General features: G+C 40.3%; 2 protein-coding genes across 10 annotated transcripts in view; both read left to right on the top strand.

Moving 5' to 3' along the window:
* The first annotated feature begins 57 nt into the window (after window positions 1–57).
* On the top strand, window positions 58–13260 carry nxf1a (nuclear RNA export factor 1a). 3 transcript variants are annotated; one of them, XM_061686157.1, is made up of 23 exons: window positions 58–116; window positions 291–381; window positions 935–985; window positions 2205–2421; window positions 2615–2747; window positions 2830–2913; window positions 3048–3152; window positions 3348–3428; window positions 4146–4215; window positions 4401–4489; window positions 4586–4693; window positions 4784–4893; window positions 7550–7586; window positions 8462–8530; window positions 8641–8696; window positions 8779–8886; window positions 10171–10229; window positions 10335–10450; window positions 10531–10573; window positions 11026–11104; window positions 11926–12108; window positions 12185–12245; window positions 12335–13259. In XM_061686157.1, exons 2-23 carry the CDS (start codon window positions 324–326, stop codon window positions 12371–12373), a joined length of 1956 nt encoding a protein of 651 aa, XP_061542141.1. In that variant the 5' UTR covers window positions 58–116; window positions 291–323; the 3' UTR covers window positions 12374–13259. The 3 variants fall into 3 exon arrangements, with proteins under 3 accessions (XP_061542141.1, XP_061542140.1, XP_061542142.1); XM_061686156.1 differs by lacking the exon at window positions 58–116 and adding an exon at window positions 137–208 and having other exon boundaries at window positions 12335–13260; XM_061686158.1 differs by lacking the exons at window positions 58–116; window positions 291–381; window positions 935–985 and adding an exon at window positions 605–868 and having other exon boundaries at window positions 12335–13257.
* An 870-nt stretch (window positions 13261–14130) lies between these two features.
* si:dkeyp-115e12.6 (centromere protein F) overlaps window positions 14131–15697 on the top strand; it is a 33006-nt gene continuing 31439 nt past the window's right edge. For all 7 annotated transcript variants that reach the window (XR_009769182.1, XR_009769183.1, XR_009769180.1 and 4 more), the window contains exon 1: window positions 14131–14346. The gene's annotated coding sequence lies outside the window, so the exon portion shown is untranslated. The remainder of the gene's footprint in view (window positions 14347–15697) is intronic.

Raw genomic sequence — 15697 nt, 5'->3', positions numbered from 1 at the left:
CACGAACGTGAGCAGTGGAATAAAACGACTTTATCCTAGTTTTGTCGTACCGTCGCGTCATAAAGGCCTGAAGAATAAAAAACTATAATTATTGATGGGCGTTGAAAATATTCTTGGTGAGTCCACGTGCAGCTAACTTAATGGGCCAATGGCGGAGGTTAGCTAATGCTACATTAGTGAAATGAAGCCAGCGTTTTGCCCCATCGAGGTCTCCCGAGTTTTTTGTTTTTTTCATTTTCTTTACAGAACCGACCATTTTGCTTTCTTGTTTTGTTTTCTTCCCAATTTAGGTAAACCAGGCATGTGAATGTGTACGATACGACATGGAAACGCGTTGGAGACCTTTGCCCAACCTGCAGGTGACACGCGCGCTAAACAGCAGTAAGTTTATGTACACCATTTTCGGAAATAGCGGAATGCAAACCCATTATTATATTATAATGTATTACTATTAGAATGTTAGTGTTTCTGTATTATGGATGGTCACGTTTTATCAACGTATCGGGCCATTATTAATCTGGTGGAGTAATGGTTTACATTTCCAACGCATGCGCAAATGTGAAATGACGTAATGCCAAGCCGTCACAACGTAACCCGGAAGCTAAATGTGTACACATTCGCCATTTTAGCGTCGGAACAGAAGGGGGTGAAGCTAAGCTAGGCTAAGCTAAACCAAGCTAAACCGTTTGCGTGGCAATGGTCCACTGTACCGTTTCTTCTTTGTTCCATTGCGATTTTCATTTGAAATAAGTGAACTCAACCCGCGTTTCCAGCCAGCCTTAAAACAGCGCGAATCACCTTGGCTGTTTTTGGTGTAATATTTAGTGAAGCCCTCGCAGAAATATGGCGGAAGGTGCACATTACTTTGGTAAGTAATGTGTTTCAGTGCATTTATCTTACACCGCCTTTCCTTTTTGGTGCCTTGTTTATTCAGGCTCTATGCTGACAAGGGAGGTTAGATGTACTGGTTTCATGTCATCAGAAGGTAAACCTTTTCATCTTTGAGTCGTTTCATCTTTAAGGAGCGCGTGTTAAAGCAGTACTCGTCTGCTTTGTCACTATAACTCATACTTGATTTGTTAGATGGACATTTGCATATACACACACACACACACACACATATATATATATATATATATATATATATATATAGTGTTTGGTGCCTATTTGCATATATGCACACACTCATATGTAGTGTAGATACACTAAATCACAGGGGTGAAACTCAGGGCCCACCACTTTTTATGTGGCCTGCTAAAACTAATCGTGTGCGTCAACTTAATGTTCTTACTAAAATCTGTACCAAACCTGCAAGTTCTCCTCACTTTATAATAACGTTACGATATTGCAAATTTCTTTTTGGGACCAAAGTCCTTTTGAAATGAATTGAGCAATAGTTGAACTACGGTCCTCTTTGTAGTTGTGGTTTCCCTTGGAGGGCAGCTATGACTGAAACCATATGAATGTGTAATGGCCTCATTGTATTATCTATAGTCTGTAGGTGACCTGGAGCCTATCCCAGCTGACGATGGGCGAGACACAGGGTACAATCTGGACTGGTCTCCTGCCAGTCGTAGGGCAATTATTTTATATATATATATATATATATATATATACACACACACACACACTATAAAACAAATGGATGGATAACTAGTTTTGAAACCAGATGTAAAGATAAAATAGCCCGACAGTTGGCAATTATTGATAACATTACCTAATCTAAACTCTCCAGTGAGTGAGGAAAAACGCAAAACTCCATTTGGGGGGGAATGGGCCTTGAAGGGACCGCAGATGGGGGGGCGACCCTCTTCCAGGATGACCAGGCTCCAATGAATTTTGAGTGGGCAACATTTATCACCTCTTCCAGGATGACCAGGCTCCAATGAATGTTGAGTGGGCAACATTTATGACAGACAAGCAAAAAAAATAAAACATTGGCTTGCTATCTCAATGTTATTAAATGGAAAGATAATTTGCAATTTTGGTACAGATTGTTAACAAGAAATGGAAAGTAGACAATGCCCATGGGCCTTGAGTTTGGCACCCAATGGTTACTTCTAAAAACACTTTCAATTAGGCACCATAAAACTAATCTCTCATTCACTTAACTCTACTGTCTTGTCTTGACAGTTGATAAAGTACACAGGTGGTGATATTTAAGGCTGTCAGCTAATTTGACTTACATTATATTTATCTTTCAGAGCATGACAACCGCACTGGACCGAGCAATCGCAACCGTAAAGGCAGAAGTTCCAATAAAGGTCGCTCTCACGACCGCTTCCGCAGAGACCGCCAACGTGGCGGAGGAGGAGGAGGAGGAGACTTGGGGGGTCCTGGAACACGGTCCAGACTTGAAAATGCTGATGGAGATGTGACAATGAATGACAGCAGTCAAGACAACAGCAATCAGAACAGATTGTGAGTGTGGTTGATTCATAGTTAGTTTACCAGCAAAGACTGATTTGTTACATAGCCCCCAAAGCAATCCTTATAGGGTATTGTAAAATGTCAAATTGACATTCATGGATGTTTTTTAAGAGAAAAGACATAATCTTGAGTTGGTAACAAAAGCACGTTGTTTAAACTAATACCTTTGTTGTTGTTTTCCCAGCACCCCGTATGGAAGAGCCTTTCGAAAAGATGGCCGAGACAGGCGCCAAGGCAAAGGAGGAGGTGATAGAGGAGTCTTTAGAGGAGACCGAGGTGGTGGAGGCCGAAACCGTGCCAGCTGGTACAAAGTGACCGTACGTATCACTTCTGTTAGTACATCAGTACCATTGTTTTGTTCTCTTAATCTTCATGTCTCTGTCAATTATGTTTCCCTAGATTCCTCATGGAAAAAAATATGACAAGAAATGGTTATTGACCGCACTTCAGAACATCTGCTCTGTAACCTACACACCTGTTCAGGTGAGGTGCAGCACCCTTTGTTTTGTACCTTTTGTGAAATGTTAGATTTGGTAACATCTCAAGTCACTGGTGTAATGCAGAAAGTTTCTTTTGTTTTGAGTTGTATTTAATTGCATTATGCTTTGCTCTTCCAGTACCATGTCGACCATAACAGAGTCCATTTCTATTTGGATGATCCCACTGCAGCCAGCGCTCTGCAGAAATGCTCCCACAAGATTACTGACTCAGACGGTTACAAGGTGTGTTGGTGTAAACCTGCAATTAATTAACCTCATTATGTTGTTGTTTTTTTTTTTTTTTTTTTTATATATATATATATATATATATATATATAAGAACAGTCACCTATCAATAAACAAGTCAATGCTCAAATATTGTGAATTTAACAGATGTTCATGGGGCTTCTTTTTTTATGTGATGTTTGTTTCCTTAAGGTGGAAGTGCACGTCAATCGCAGCGTTCCACCTAACTTCCTCCTGTCTGACCTGAAGCCTGAAGATATCGAGCATTTGAAAGTAAGTTCGAAGAATTTAAAAAGAAATTGTCTCGTTTTCCAACAAGATGATATCATTCCCCTCTGAACTTCCTCATAAGCAAAACTTTGCTTACACCAAGAACTCGGAATGCCCCTACAGTGGGAGGAAAAAGTATGTGAAGTCTTTGGAGTTTCTAAAATTTCTGCAAAAATGTGTCATGAAATGTAGTCTGATCTTCAAGAATCTCAAGAATAAAAAGTCTGCTTAAACTAAGGCATTTTAAACTAATGCAACACAAACAGTTATGCTTTCTTGTATTTATAGCACATAACGTAAATATTCACAGGACAGGGAGGGAAAAGTAAGTGAGCCCGATCAGAGTAATTTGCAGTCTCCCTGCAAATGGATGTTCAAGTCTGCTCAGGCGGCGACGAAAGGGCCGTCCAGCAAGCACAGCGTTTCCAAAGCAACGTGCTGCTCGGCATCGGGGCAGCTAGTGTTGTCATGCGTGTTGAGAGTTGACATTGATTCTACTCCACCTGCCCAGAGGGTGTGTGGGTGGGTGGGTGTTTGGCTGGTAAAATTTTATCAGGTTCATAGTATCTGAGCATTTTTATTTTTTTCCAAGTTCAAGGACAAGTACAGAGATGTTACAGTATTGGTACCGATGCTCGTATCTGTGCATCACTACTAAGAACAGATTCACCTGGATTTTGAAAATTATTTTTTTATCTTCTCCATTGGATTCTCTAACAGCAATGTATGGCAAAACGTTTTGATGGCTCACAACAAGCTCTGGACTTGAACAACATCCGCACAGACCCTGGTAAGTACACATTCTCAATACTTTTGCTGCAACAGTTTTAGATCATAGTATATTATTCATCGCATTCAATTGTGTATTCTAATTTTAAATTTTTGTACTAAACAAAGGACTGCTTTGATACGTAGCTGAGCATATACTGTATTGTTCTGTTGTCTGAAATGTGAAATCGCATTTTATCATGACAGATCTGGTCTCCCAGAATGTCGAAGTCATCCTGAATAGGAAGAAAAGTATGGAAGCAGTTATCAAGATTATTGAAGAGAACATTCCAGAGGTGTGGAGGAAGATGCATGTAATCGTCGTTAAATTTCATGGTCCGCCTGCTTGTCTAATATTAATACTTGTCTATCTGCTTGTCTCCTCTTGCTAGCTAAGCAGTCTGAACCTGAGCAACAACCGTATCCATAAGATGGATGATCTTAGTGAATTGGTTACAAAAATGCCTAATTTGAAGAGCCTCAATCTTTCCCACAATGAGGTGAGTGTGGAAATTGTTAACCTTTCATCAACATAGTTGTGTTTGTTGTCATTGCGTTTTCACACCGACTGTCACATTGTTGCTGTTTAGCTGAAGTTGGAAAGGGACCTGGACAAAATAAAAGGCCTGAAACTGGTTGAACTGTGGCTGATCAGGAACCCCTTGTGTGACCTCTTCAAAGATCAGGCCTCATACATTAGGTGAGTTGATCCTTCTGGAGGGTGCGATCCGTTGTTGTGCGGGGAGTGCAAAAGTATAAATTTCTCCGCCCGACACACGTCCAGAAGTGCGTACAAAGACCAATAGAAGCTTATGTTTGATAGCCCAGCAGGGAAGGATGTCTTGGATTGAGTAGAGCCAACTGACTCAGTTAATTCCCTGTTTGTGTGTAAGGAGCTCAATGTGTTTGCAGGATCTCAGTTGGTTCTTGATTTACTATTTAACCAAGTCTATATTTCTTTATAGGGTATTTCTTGTCACCTGGCGGTTAACATTTTCAACTTCAACTGCAGATATTTGTCTTACTGTTCTAAATGTGAATGAAAATTCGCCGCCACACTTTTTTCTTCCAGCTTCTCAATTTGGACAGCTGTCTTTTCCAACTGTCTTTTGCACTTTTGCCAACTATGTTCTAAGGTCTCAGTGGCGCTGTGCCCAGCACCCTCTGTTGAAATCCTCTGCAGTCACCCCATAAATGGCAGTGAAAACCAACATACTATAGACTAGTACTCCTAGATTAGATAGAAGGTCATGTAACATTATGGACTGCTATGACAAAATGGCAAGGAAGGTCTTGAGCAGCGCACCACAACTGTGTTGTGGTTCTGTATACAAGAGAGGGGCATAAACATGTCCTAACTTGCGTATGGATGAAGTAACAAAAACGCACCGCCGGTGACTACCCCTCGACTCCTAACACCCTTGCCCATTTGGCTTCCTGTATCAGGCGAGTATGGAAGGCTGGTTCGCCCATGACGGGTAAGATCCCTCCTCCAAAACTTTGGGACAACCTAAGGCAGGCACAGTCACGATTACTCAGCCTCAGTCCTTGCTTGTGCGGCATCATGCCGGCAGTGGAAACGGAGGAGCAGGACTGGACAGGAGAAGCCGATGGGTGGAGGGGGGACCCGCCTTCATCAGCGACTGGTGATGTGCCAACCAGCTGGCTCATCAGATGAATTTGCTTGAAAGACCCTCATGGGAACATTCTCAACTGGATATTGAAGTTTTACCTGGTCACATGAAGTAAAACACTCCCTCTTCTATGCTGTTGGTGGTCGTGACTAGAGGAACAAAACAAAATCAAGTCCCGCATGGCAGGATATCCCTAGTCTGATCTCCTCAAAGGCTTTGGCATTAGACTTTTCAAACTCGATGTAGCATTTTGCTAATGATAAGATTGCTGAGTCAAATACTCATTTGCCTTTAGCAGCTGCTGGGGGGCTAATGGTAAGGGATGAGCAGTGGGGGTTGGGTCCAGCTAACACTGAAACCATTGTCTTCTCAAGTTATTTTCTCTTGCGGATAATCACGGAGTGAGTGACAAGCTTCCTCTCATGCTGAGTTCTGCTCTGTGCATTTCCTCACTCTTCAGCCTCTTGATTTACTCGCAGGTCTTCGTGATGTACATGCATTTCTCTGCATGTCTCTTTTCAATGTCTGTCATCTAGTGTGCGTGCAAATAACAACCTTGATTTTACTACGACAGAGCGAGCACGCCTGCTGATTTCCAGTACAGTCTTGTAGTAGACTGGCTCTTTGTGTCTTTTGAGTGTGTTTGTGTGTGTGTGTGTGTGTGCTTCTAGAAAAGTGTGGTTGTGGCTTCCCCATGTCCGTATTGGGGGAGAGGGTGAGTATACCTGCGGGTAAGTGCACATGGGGATGGGAGCTGCATTAGTCTTAAAGGGAATAATTGTTTGCTGGGCTATATTGTTGTGGAAATTTCTGAAATGTACGTATGAGATGAAGAAATGTATCTGATCTAGACACGTGTGTTGAAGAATATTTTTTATCAATTTATTTATTACAAAGAGAAAAATGAGTCAGAAAGTGTGTGTTCAGCAAGCAGCTGTCTCCTTGCTCCTCTTGACTCAATATCATGGCAAATAACATTGGTATCTCATGTATCTTGCCTTGTCCGAAATACCAAAAGAGAGCTCAAGGAAGCATGGATTCTACTGTGAAACCTAACAAGCAAGGCATTTACTAGGCACCTTGCTATCTTGATGTTTTAGTGGAGCAACTTGAGACTTCGACTAGTTCCTCCCCAGAGGAGGGAGAGTTTGCGCTTATCGGTCGTGAAGGACAGCTTCATAATTGCCTATTAAGAAGACACACTTTACATGGTTATTTTTCCATTAATGTTCATCCTTTTTCTACCGCTTATCTATCGTTCAGGGTCATCACTCACGGGTGAGCCGGTGTCTATCCCACCTGACATGCCAGTCAGTAACAGGGCACATAGACAACTATTCACACTCATATTCTGACTCATTGGTAAAGTTCAATATACCAACCAAGCATATTTTTGGGATGCGGGAGGATACCCAAGTATCCAAAGAGAACCTATGCAAGCACAGGGAGAATGAGCAAACTCCACACAAAGGCCTGAGCTGAGATTCAAACCGAGAACCTCTGGCCAGTTTATACACTTACCGTTTCAAATATTACGTAACGTTTCATCCTATTTCATTCATTAAGAGTATTTCTGCAACAGTGTGTAAGCTTTAAATTTGATTTGCTGAAGGCACACTGATATCAAATAGGCCAAAAGGAGACCTGCAGCAATAAATACTTTGTCGTTGTTCACTTTATGATGATGATCTAACACCTTTTGGATTTTTGTTCCCGTACCAGTGCTGTGCGGCAGAGGTTTCCTCGCCTACTTAAGCTTGTGAGTCATTTAAATTCATTTTAATCTTTAGTATAACTGTTTTCACAGAATGTGTTGCTTAAATGACACAATATGCATTGGTGCTTTGCGATGCAAGTGATTTTTTTTTTTAATCATTTGACATGCAAGCAAAGATATGAGCACTGTATGGTGGCACTGAACTAAACTTAATTCACCTCACAACAAGCAGCAGTTTGGCAGACAATAAACAATGCTTACATTATATACATTGTGTATTTATAAGCACTACATAACTTTGCCTTAAAGTCTGTTACCTTACTGCTAAAACATAATGGGAAACACCATAGGTAATAGCATCGGCGTCGCAGACTTTATTCCTTTAAGCAACAGTTATTTGAACACATGGTGAAGCAAAACATGTATATAGACAATATAATTATATGACTAAACTACAATTTACGGAAGCACTGCGACACTGACTCCATGCACTGTATACATGTATGTATCTATGTATTATACTGCCTCTCAGGTGGACAAGGTGCACACATCAGAAGTAGCAGCACAATGTCCATTGAATTGAAGCAAAAATGAGGCATGTTAAATTTCTTTACATTTGATGTAAGTCTCATCACTGTAAGTGTTTATAAAGTACATTATTACACAACAAACATTTTTTGGGAGGTGGAGGCTAAATGCCATTAATCCATTGCAGCCACACAACCCCCGAAACAAATTCAGGGGAAAGCTTATTTTAGATGAAGTGTTTTGAGTTACTAGTGTGGTTACTAATTAAACATTTATTTCATGGCACCACTGTAAATTGAAAGAATGTGAGTGCGCGTGCTGCTTGATCTTTTTGAAAACTATAAAATAAGTTGAATCCCTATAACATTTTTTTGCTTTTTTTTTTTTAGGATGGTAATGATCTGCCTCCGCCAATTGGATTTGATGTGGAAACACCCACCACTATCCCCCCTTGCAAGGTTACATGTTTTATCTCATGCAAAGTACTCAGTTTAAGTTGTCCAGGCAGGTGACAATATCTTGGAATTGGAAGTCTGACCGATGTGTTCATATTCGTTTGACAATTCAGGGAAGTTACTTCGGCTCGGATGAAATCAAGGGCCTCATCCTTCGATTCTTGCAACAGTGAGTTCTGTCAGAAAAATCTGAAAACGGCAACCGTGACGCATGACACCGCTGTAACGTGTGTTTCATGTGACTGTGTCAGGTACTACAGCATATATGACTCTGGGGACAGACAGCCTTTACTGGATGCTTACCATGATGGCGCATCGTTGTCCCTCACAATACCTTTCTCCAGCCAGAACCCCTCCAGGTAAAATGCCAACCTGAAACGGATTTCATGTACTGCAATTTTGTATCCTTAATCCTATTTAAGACACTCTGTGTTCCCCTGCTATATATACAAGTTCAAACCCCAGCAATATCAGATATTTTTTCTAAGTGACTTTTTTATTGGTTTTACTGTACAGCAATCCGTTCATCGCAGGGGTTACTTACCAGACCACCTCCGCAAAAGATGAAATCTGTGAAGTAGCAACCATATAAATTTTATTTTATATAGATTTTAAAACTTTATACATAATAGCAATACAATATGCATGTGAGGTGCAAGTATTTGCCCCCTTTGGATTACCAGCTTCACATTTTGTAGTACTGTATTTGCGCATAATGCGTGTGACTTTAAAGCCGGGGCTTGGACCTTTGAGGGACAAGGCTCAAAATAACTTCTTCTTTGAGGAGTTTTGCTAATCCAGGGGTGGCCAACCCGCGGCTTGCGAGCCTCATGCGGCTCTTTAACTAGTTTCATGCGGCTCTTCAGGAGCTGTCACATGACATGCGTCAAAAATGAACTGAGAGTTTGTGTGTGTGAGACAGTGCACACAATGTTAACTGTTGAAAATTACTGATATTATCATGTTGGTGTGGTTATTTTCATTAGATCTGGCTGAGCAGAGGTCTGTGTATGCGTGCATACATGATTAAAAGATGATGTTCATGTGTACCCATGTGTATGATGTGGCTCTTTGCAGTAACACAGAAAAAAAAGTGGCTCTTAGTCTCTGACTAGTTGGCCACCCCTGTGCTAATCGATAACTTAATTTGAGGTGCAACTTTCTAATTTTGAGGAGCAATTTGTTTTGCCGGTTAATCGCACAGGGACCTGAAGCAAGGGTTTTATAAACAATAAAAATATTAATGGTCAAACTTAAATGAAGAGACCTCATGAGGAAACAAATATTTTCTTCATTTTACTTCACCAAAACCCTTCTCTCTTTGGGTACATTAAAATACAATGAGCATAATCACGCAGGAGCTGCTGTCGACCACAGCTCACTTCCAAGATATTCATGTAGACCGCCAACATCACATGCCACCCCACCAGGTCCCGCCTCTTAAAGGAATGTCCAGTATCTAACATAAACATACAGTACTTTGTGTGTTTCAGTCTATTTAAATTTAAAGTGTTGGAGTGATCTCTATATGGCAGATTTTCACCTATTACATGTGGGTCTGGACTATACCCCTCGCTAAAAATGGGGATTCACTTTCTATTTATTTAGTCTTTTTTTTTTTTCCACTTTATTACTGTTTTTAGGTCAAGTCTGGGAGAGTACCACAAAGACAGTCGAAACCTGAAGCGGATCAGAGACTCCAGTGAGTTCTTATTTCATTTAAATGGGACTTTGGCCGTAGCTTTGTACTTGTCTGTCATGTAGTGCCTTCCCATATTCTCAATCTGTGTAACTCTGCTGCTTTCAGCGATCCGCTTCAGACTGCTGAAGCACACACGTCTCAATGTGGTGGCTTTCATTAACGAATTGCCCAAAACTCAGCATGACATCGCCTCTTTTACCATCGATGTGAATACCTACACTGTGAGTTCTTTTTCTGGGCGGCTGTTATGATTATAATAATTTTTTTGGTTTTAATGACTAATTTATCATTTTATCTACAGAACACACTACTGTCATTCACTGTTAGCGGAGTCTTTAAAGAGGGTGAGTGTCAATTTTGTTCATTTTCCCAAACTTGCTATTTTTATTGAGAAGAAAAGACGTATATTTTTGAAGTCTTTTTTATTTATTTATTTTGAGAAAATAAAAGAATATCATAATTATGTACTATTTTTTTTCTTTGCTTATTAAAATACAACATTGTCTTGGAAAACTATGACTTGGTAGTATTAGGATTTTGACTTTTTCTCGCAACAAAATACGTTTGTCTTTGTTTTTGTAAATATTAAAACTTTTTTTTTTTAACCTACTTTAGTTTCATAACTACCTTTTCTTAAAAAAGGCAACTTTTGAAATCTTGTGGCATTTCTGGTCTAGGATTATTAGGGTGTCCTTGGAAACATTTCTCCCCTGTTAGGGGGTCCCTGGGCCCAAAAGGTTAGAGAACCCGTGATGTAATGGGTGCTGCTGTTATATAAAAATATACATTTTTTTAGTTGCTGTCAATGGGAAATCCCGAGACTCCACAATGGCCTTCTCTCGAATTTTCATCACAGTCCCTGCAGGGAATTCAGGGTAAGCGCCATTGTCTACTTTATTTTCTCGTGACTATATACAGTGGTGCCTTGATACTAGTGATCCAACTTGAAAGTTTTTCTAGATACAAGCTGTCGTTGGGCTGTTTATTTTTCCCTTAATTTTGAGCGCTTTATGTTGGCAATGATCTTAACTCAAGCAGCGGTTTGGCAGTGAGTGAACCATTCTTCAAATCAAGCTGTATATTGCCACTCCCAGTTGAAGTTTACTGTCAAACTAAACCTAAAATAGAGAATTGATTACACATTGTGTATTTAAAAAAATCACATAGATCCCTTAATCCCTTAAAAATCTGATTTGCTTAATGCTACCAAACAATGCATAAAAACCTCATTTAATCCAATAAAAAGAATTATTTAAAAATAATTTTAGTGCTAAATAACCAATATGTTTATCTTAAACATAAGCATATTCTACTATTGAATAAAAGTAAAAAAAATAGATTGATAATAACCTTAATTTTAAAAAAATGATACCCAAAACTATTGTCAATCGAGTATGCACAATTGTATACAGAATGACATTTTATTGCATTTGGATCAGTGCAGCATTTGGAATGTACATTTAAAAATGTATATAAAATAAAATTGCACAGATGTAGTTTATATTCTCACCCAGCAGATTTTGAGAACTGCAGTCATGTATAGCATAATGTGGGAAGATGGATGGGAGCGGCGTTCTGTCTTAGAGATGAGTTATTGGAGTTACGAGTGTGGTCACAGAATGGATTCAGCTCTTTAGCTCAAGGCACCACCGAAGTCGAATGAACTTTGAACAGCAAAACCAAATATGTTCTGCAGCCTGTGCATCGTCAACGACCAGCTCTTCATCCGAATGGCCACAACGGAAGAGATCCGCAAGGCCTTTGTGGCGCCCGCTCCGACGCCATCTTCCAGCCCTGTGCCCACTCTTACCGCACCTCAGCAGGAGATGCTCACGGCCTTCTCGCAGAAGTCGGGCATGAACCTGGAATGGTCCCAAAAGTCAGTCTTTTCAGCTTGAGTGTGCAAGTATTTCTTGATGGATTTTGAGTGTCTAAACATTTCTTCTTCATCACAGGTGTCTACAAGACAATGAGTGGGACTTTAACAAAGCGGCACAAATCTTCACACAGTTACAAGTAACGAGTTGCTTTTGCTTCATCTGCATTAGCCAACATTTTTTTTATTGGACGACACTAAAATACTGTTTTGTTTTTTCTCATTCCAGACGGAAGGAAAAATCCCTGATGTTGCATTCATCAAATAAACCATTGTTTTGTACCTCCTGTGAAAGTGAAAAATGATTCATTGGTTTGTTTACTAATTTTGTCTTACTTTGTTTTATATATTTGCCTCTTGTTGGATAAGTGGCAGAAAATTGATGGGTGTATGAGTTCCTTTGGCGTGGTTTTGTTTTAGCAACCAAAGATGTCCGCAACTATTTGGAATTCAGACTTGTGTTATGACGTTTTTATTTTATAGTCACTCTGTATAGAAATAATGTTTTCATTGTAATAAAGACATAACAGTATTTGATCAGTTCTTGTTTAATATCTAGCTAGCTCTTAAATACATGTGCCCTGCAATGTCTTGCTCTTTTCTAACTCATGGAAGTTAACCTGGCAGTCTTATGAGTTATCATAATGCTTAATGTCCATAGCTGTCAGCCGTGTGTGTGTTTATTTTTTTATTTTTTTTTTTTTTAAATCACTTACCAGTCGGGCATGGCTGTTAATCCTGGATAAAGAGCAGCAGGTTGGTGCAGGTAGGTTTGTGGGTCAGTTTTAAAGCACAGGAGTGACATTGTTTATCTACTCCCATTTGTACTCTTACAAACGACTGCCGACATGCCTAGTAGAGTTAATGTAAAATAGAAGCGAGGTAGCATGACATCAAATATTTTCAATAAAATATTATTTACGAGTACACTTGTAAAAGCTATACTGTTATGTTTTTTTCTTTTTTATATCCGTAAACCTGTTTATCAACCTCTGCGGAGCTAAGGACTGTTTTACCTTGGGAGAGACTCATGGCACACCATTCAAAAATGTCACATATATATATATACTGAAATGATTTTTGTCTTAATTGACTTGCTTAGTGTGGAATCTTGAGTGTTATATAAATGGGAACAGCACATACAAAGGTTATAACAAGCACTTAACATTTAACTGCTAGGCGAGTGTTGCAGGTATCTAATTCACTTTACCTAGTAAAAAAATAAATATCCACTGACATTCATCAGCCAAATGTTATTTGTCGTTCATTTGTATGGGGTTTCTCATTACAGATACCTACAATTCAGTCGTACATATCTGCTACATGAATTACAGATATCTGCACCTGAATTGTAGATATGAGTAATTGCAGTTTGAGATATCTACAACTTGATTCTGACGAGCCGGAATTCCAGTTCAAGATATCTTTGGGGTTAGGTTAGGTAAGGCCTATGTCAAGGCCTTACCTAATCTAAGGTCTCTTGACATTGTACCTTCTGCCATCTAGTGAAGAGCATTTAATTGGTCGGCCTTGTCACGATACGTCATTGGCATAGATGAACATTATGAGGCTTTATTTGTAGGTGGTAATAATTTTGGGACCAATTAAGTAAAATTTGATCATTTCTCATGGCACATTGTGATTGGGATTCACTTTATATGTTTATATTGTAATCCCCTCGTTATGTGGTCATGGATGACAGTCGCTGATGCACTTATGTCGTTTGATGCATTTCTGTCGTTTTAGTCCCACTAACGGTAACAATGCACATTCATACGAGGGATGCTAAGCGAAAAACAAAACTCATTTATATCGCTAAAATTAGGCCATTGGGTTCACTCTGTCACAGCTCATCCAATCCGGGCCACACCTGTTGACATACAAGTAGTCACGGAACACCTCCACATCTGTCCACTAGAGGCCACCCGAGCTTGTTGCATGAGATCAACGAGGACCCCCCCTTCCCAAAAGAACTTTCCTGCTACGTCACTTAAGCCCCGCCCCGCCTCGTGCCACAACCTCACTTGTCGGCTTGTCAACGGCACGCGACGCGCCGCATCCATCTGCTATTTATCTGCTGTCTGGCGAGGGCAAACAACAACAACAACAAACAAACAAACGGACGATATCAACCTCCAACTCGGGGACTCGAAAGTGGGGAGTCCGTCTCGGTCGAAACGCGGCGAAGAGTGAGGCTGACTTCGCGTCGGCGCCCTTTTCTCAACTCTTACAAAGTGAATGGTAAGTTAGTAGCTTATTTTTGTGTGTGTTTTCGTAGCTTTTAGCATATGGCAGCTCGTACCACAGTGTCACTTGATTGACAGACTGCCAGTGGTGACTTGAACATACCCTTAACACTATAATAATATATAATAATTGTAGACAATAATGAATGGCCGTCACTCAGCTTGTTTTGTCACCCAGACCGTCACCGACTGAAGCTCGTGATCAGATACGGAGTTAAAATAATAATAATAAGGTCGATGTCCAACAGCTTCTCTCTGCCTACTCCCTTCACACACATACACGCACATTCAGAATTAAACTTTTTAAATTTACTTTTTGATGGAAAAGGAGGGAAGGAAGGTTTTAAGGAAGAAGGGAGGGACGAAAGGAAGGTAGGATAGACGGAAGTCGGAATGGATGGCAGGAAGGAAAGAAAGAAGGATGTATGGATGAAGGAACCAAGGAAGGACAAATGAATGAAGAAAGATAGAAGGAAGGATGTATGGATGAAGGAACCTAGGAAGGACAAATGAATGAAGAAAGACAGAAGGAAGGGAGTATGGATGTATGAAAGGAACAAGGGATTGTATGAAATGATGGTAGGAAAGAGAAGGATTGGTAAAGGAAGGAAGGAACGCTGAATGAAGAATGTAAAGATAGAAGGAAGGGTGGATGGATGATGGAAGGAAAGAAAGAACGGATGCAGGAAGGAAGCAAGTAAAGAGAAATGGAGGAGAAGCAAAGAAGAACAAATAAGTGAAGGAAGGAAAGAGAAGGAAGGGAGGGAGGGTGGATGGATTTATGGAAGGAAGGAGAGATGGAAGGAAGGCAGTTAGGATGATGAATGGAAGGAAGGAGGAATGGCCCGAAGGGATGGATGGAAGAAAAGAAAGAATGGAGGAAGGAAGGAAGGACGGACAAAGGATTGAATGAGGGAAGAAAAGAAGGGAGGAAGGAATGTAGAAGTTTGGAGGAATGTATGAAAGGAAGGACAGAAGGAAGCTTAAAGGGAGGACGATGGAAGGAAGGAAGGAAGGAAGGAAGGAGAAGGTCTCAGCTTAGGGCATGCGTGTCTCTTGTGTCGCGCGCACCAAAATCTCCACTTGAGGATTAAAAAACAAACACAGTGCTGTCTGAAATCAATTATTATCAGATGCTTGGTTCCAGTCTCTTTCAATTGAAGGTTTTTACTGTCACATGTCATCTTTCCTGAGTTGTGTGTGCATTGCCTTGAGACTGAAGGACAAATTAAAACCGTCTTGACAATTTTTCCCCTAACAGGTTTGGTCAGGGTTCCGTTTTTAAATCAAGCATTTCTTCATTCCCGATTTTGCGTTGGATCAACCTTGTTGTTTGCATGCGCGTG

Source organism: Phycodurus eques, chromosome 9 (genome assembly GCF_024500275.1).
Source record: "Phycodurus eques isolate BA_2022a chromosome 9, UOR_Pequ_1.1, whole genome shotgun sequence".
Taxonomy (NCBI): Eukaryota; Metazoa; Chordata; class Actinopteri; order Syngnathiformes; family Syngnathidae; genus Phycodurus; species Phycodurus eques.
This window is presented reverse-complemented; position numbering and strand designations above follow the sequence as displayed.

What these genes read in the sequence shown, in the direction of transcription:
- nxf1a (XM_061686156.1), top strand. Translation starts at nt 182, where the DNA reads ATGAAGCCAGCGTTTTGCCCCATCGAG. An exon ending in CAGCGTTTTGCCCCATCGAG is followed by an intron (nt 209 to 290) that starts GTCTCCCGAGTT and finishes TTCCCAATTTAG; the next exon opens with GTAAACCAGGCATGTGAATG. An exon ending in AACCTGGAATGGTCCCAAAA is followed by an intron (nt 12,109 to 12,184) that starts GTCAGTCTTTTC and finishes TCTTCATCACAG; the next exon opens with GTGTCTACAAGACAATGAGT.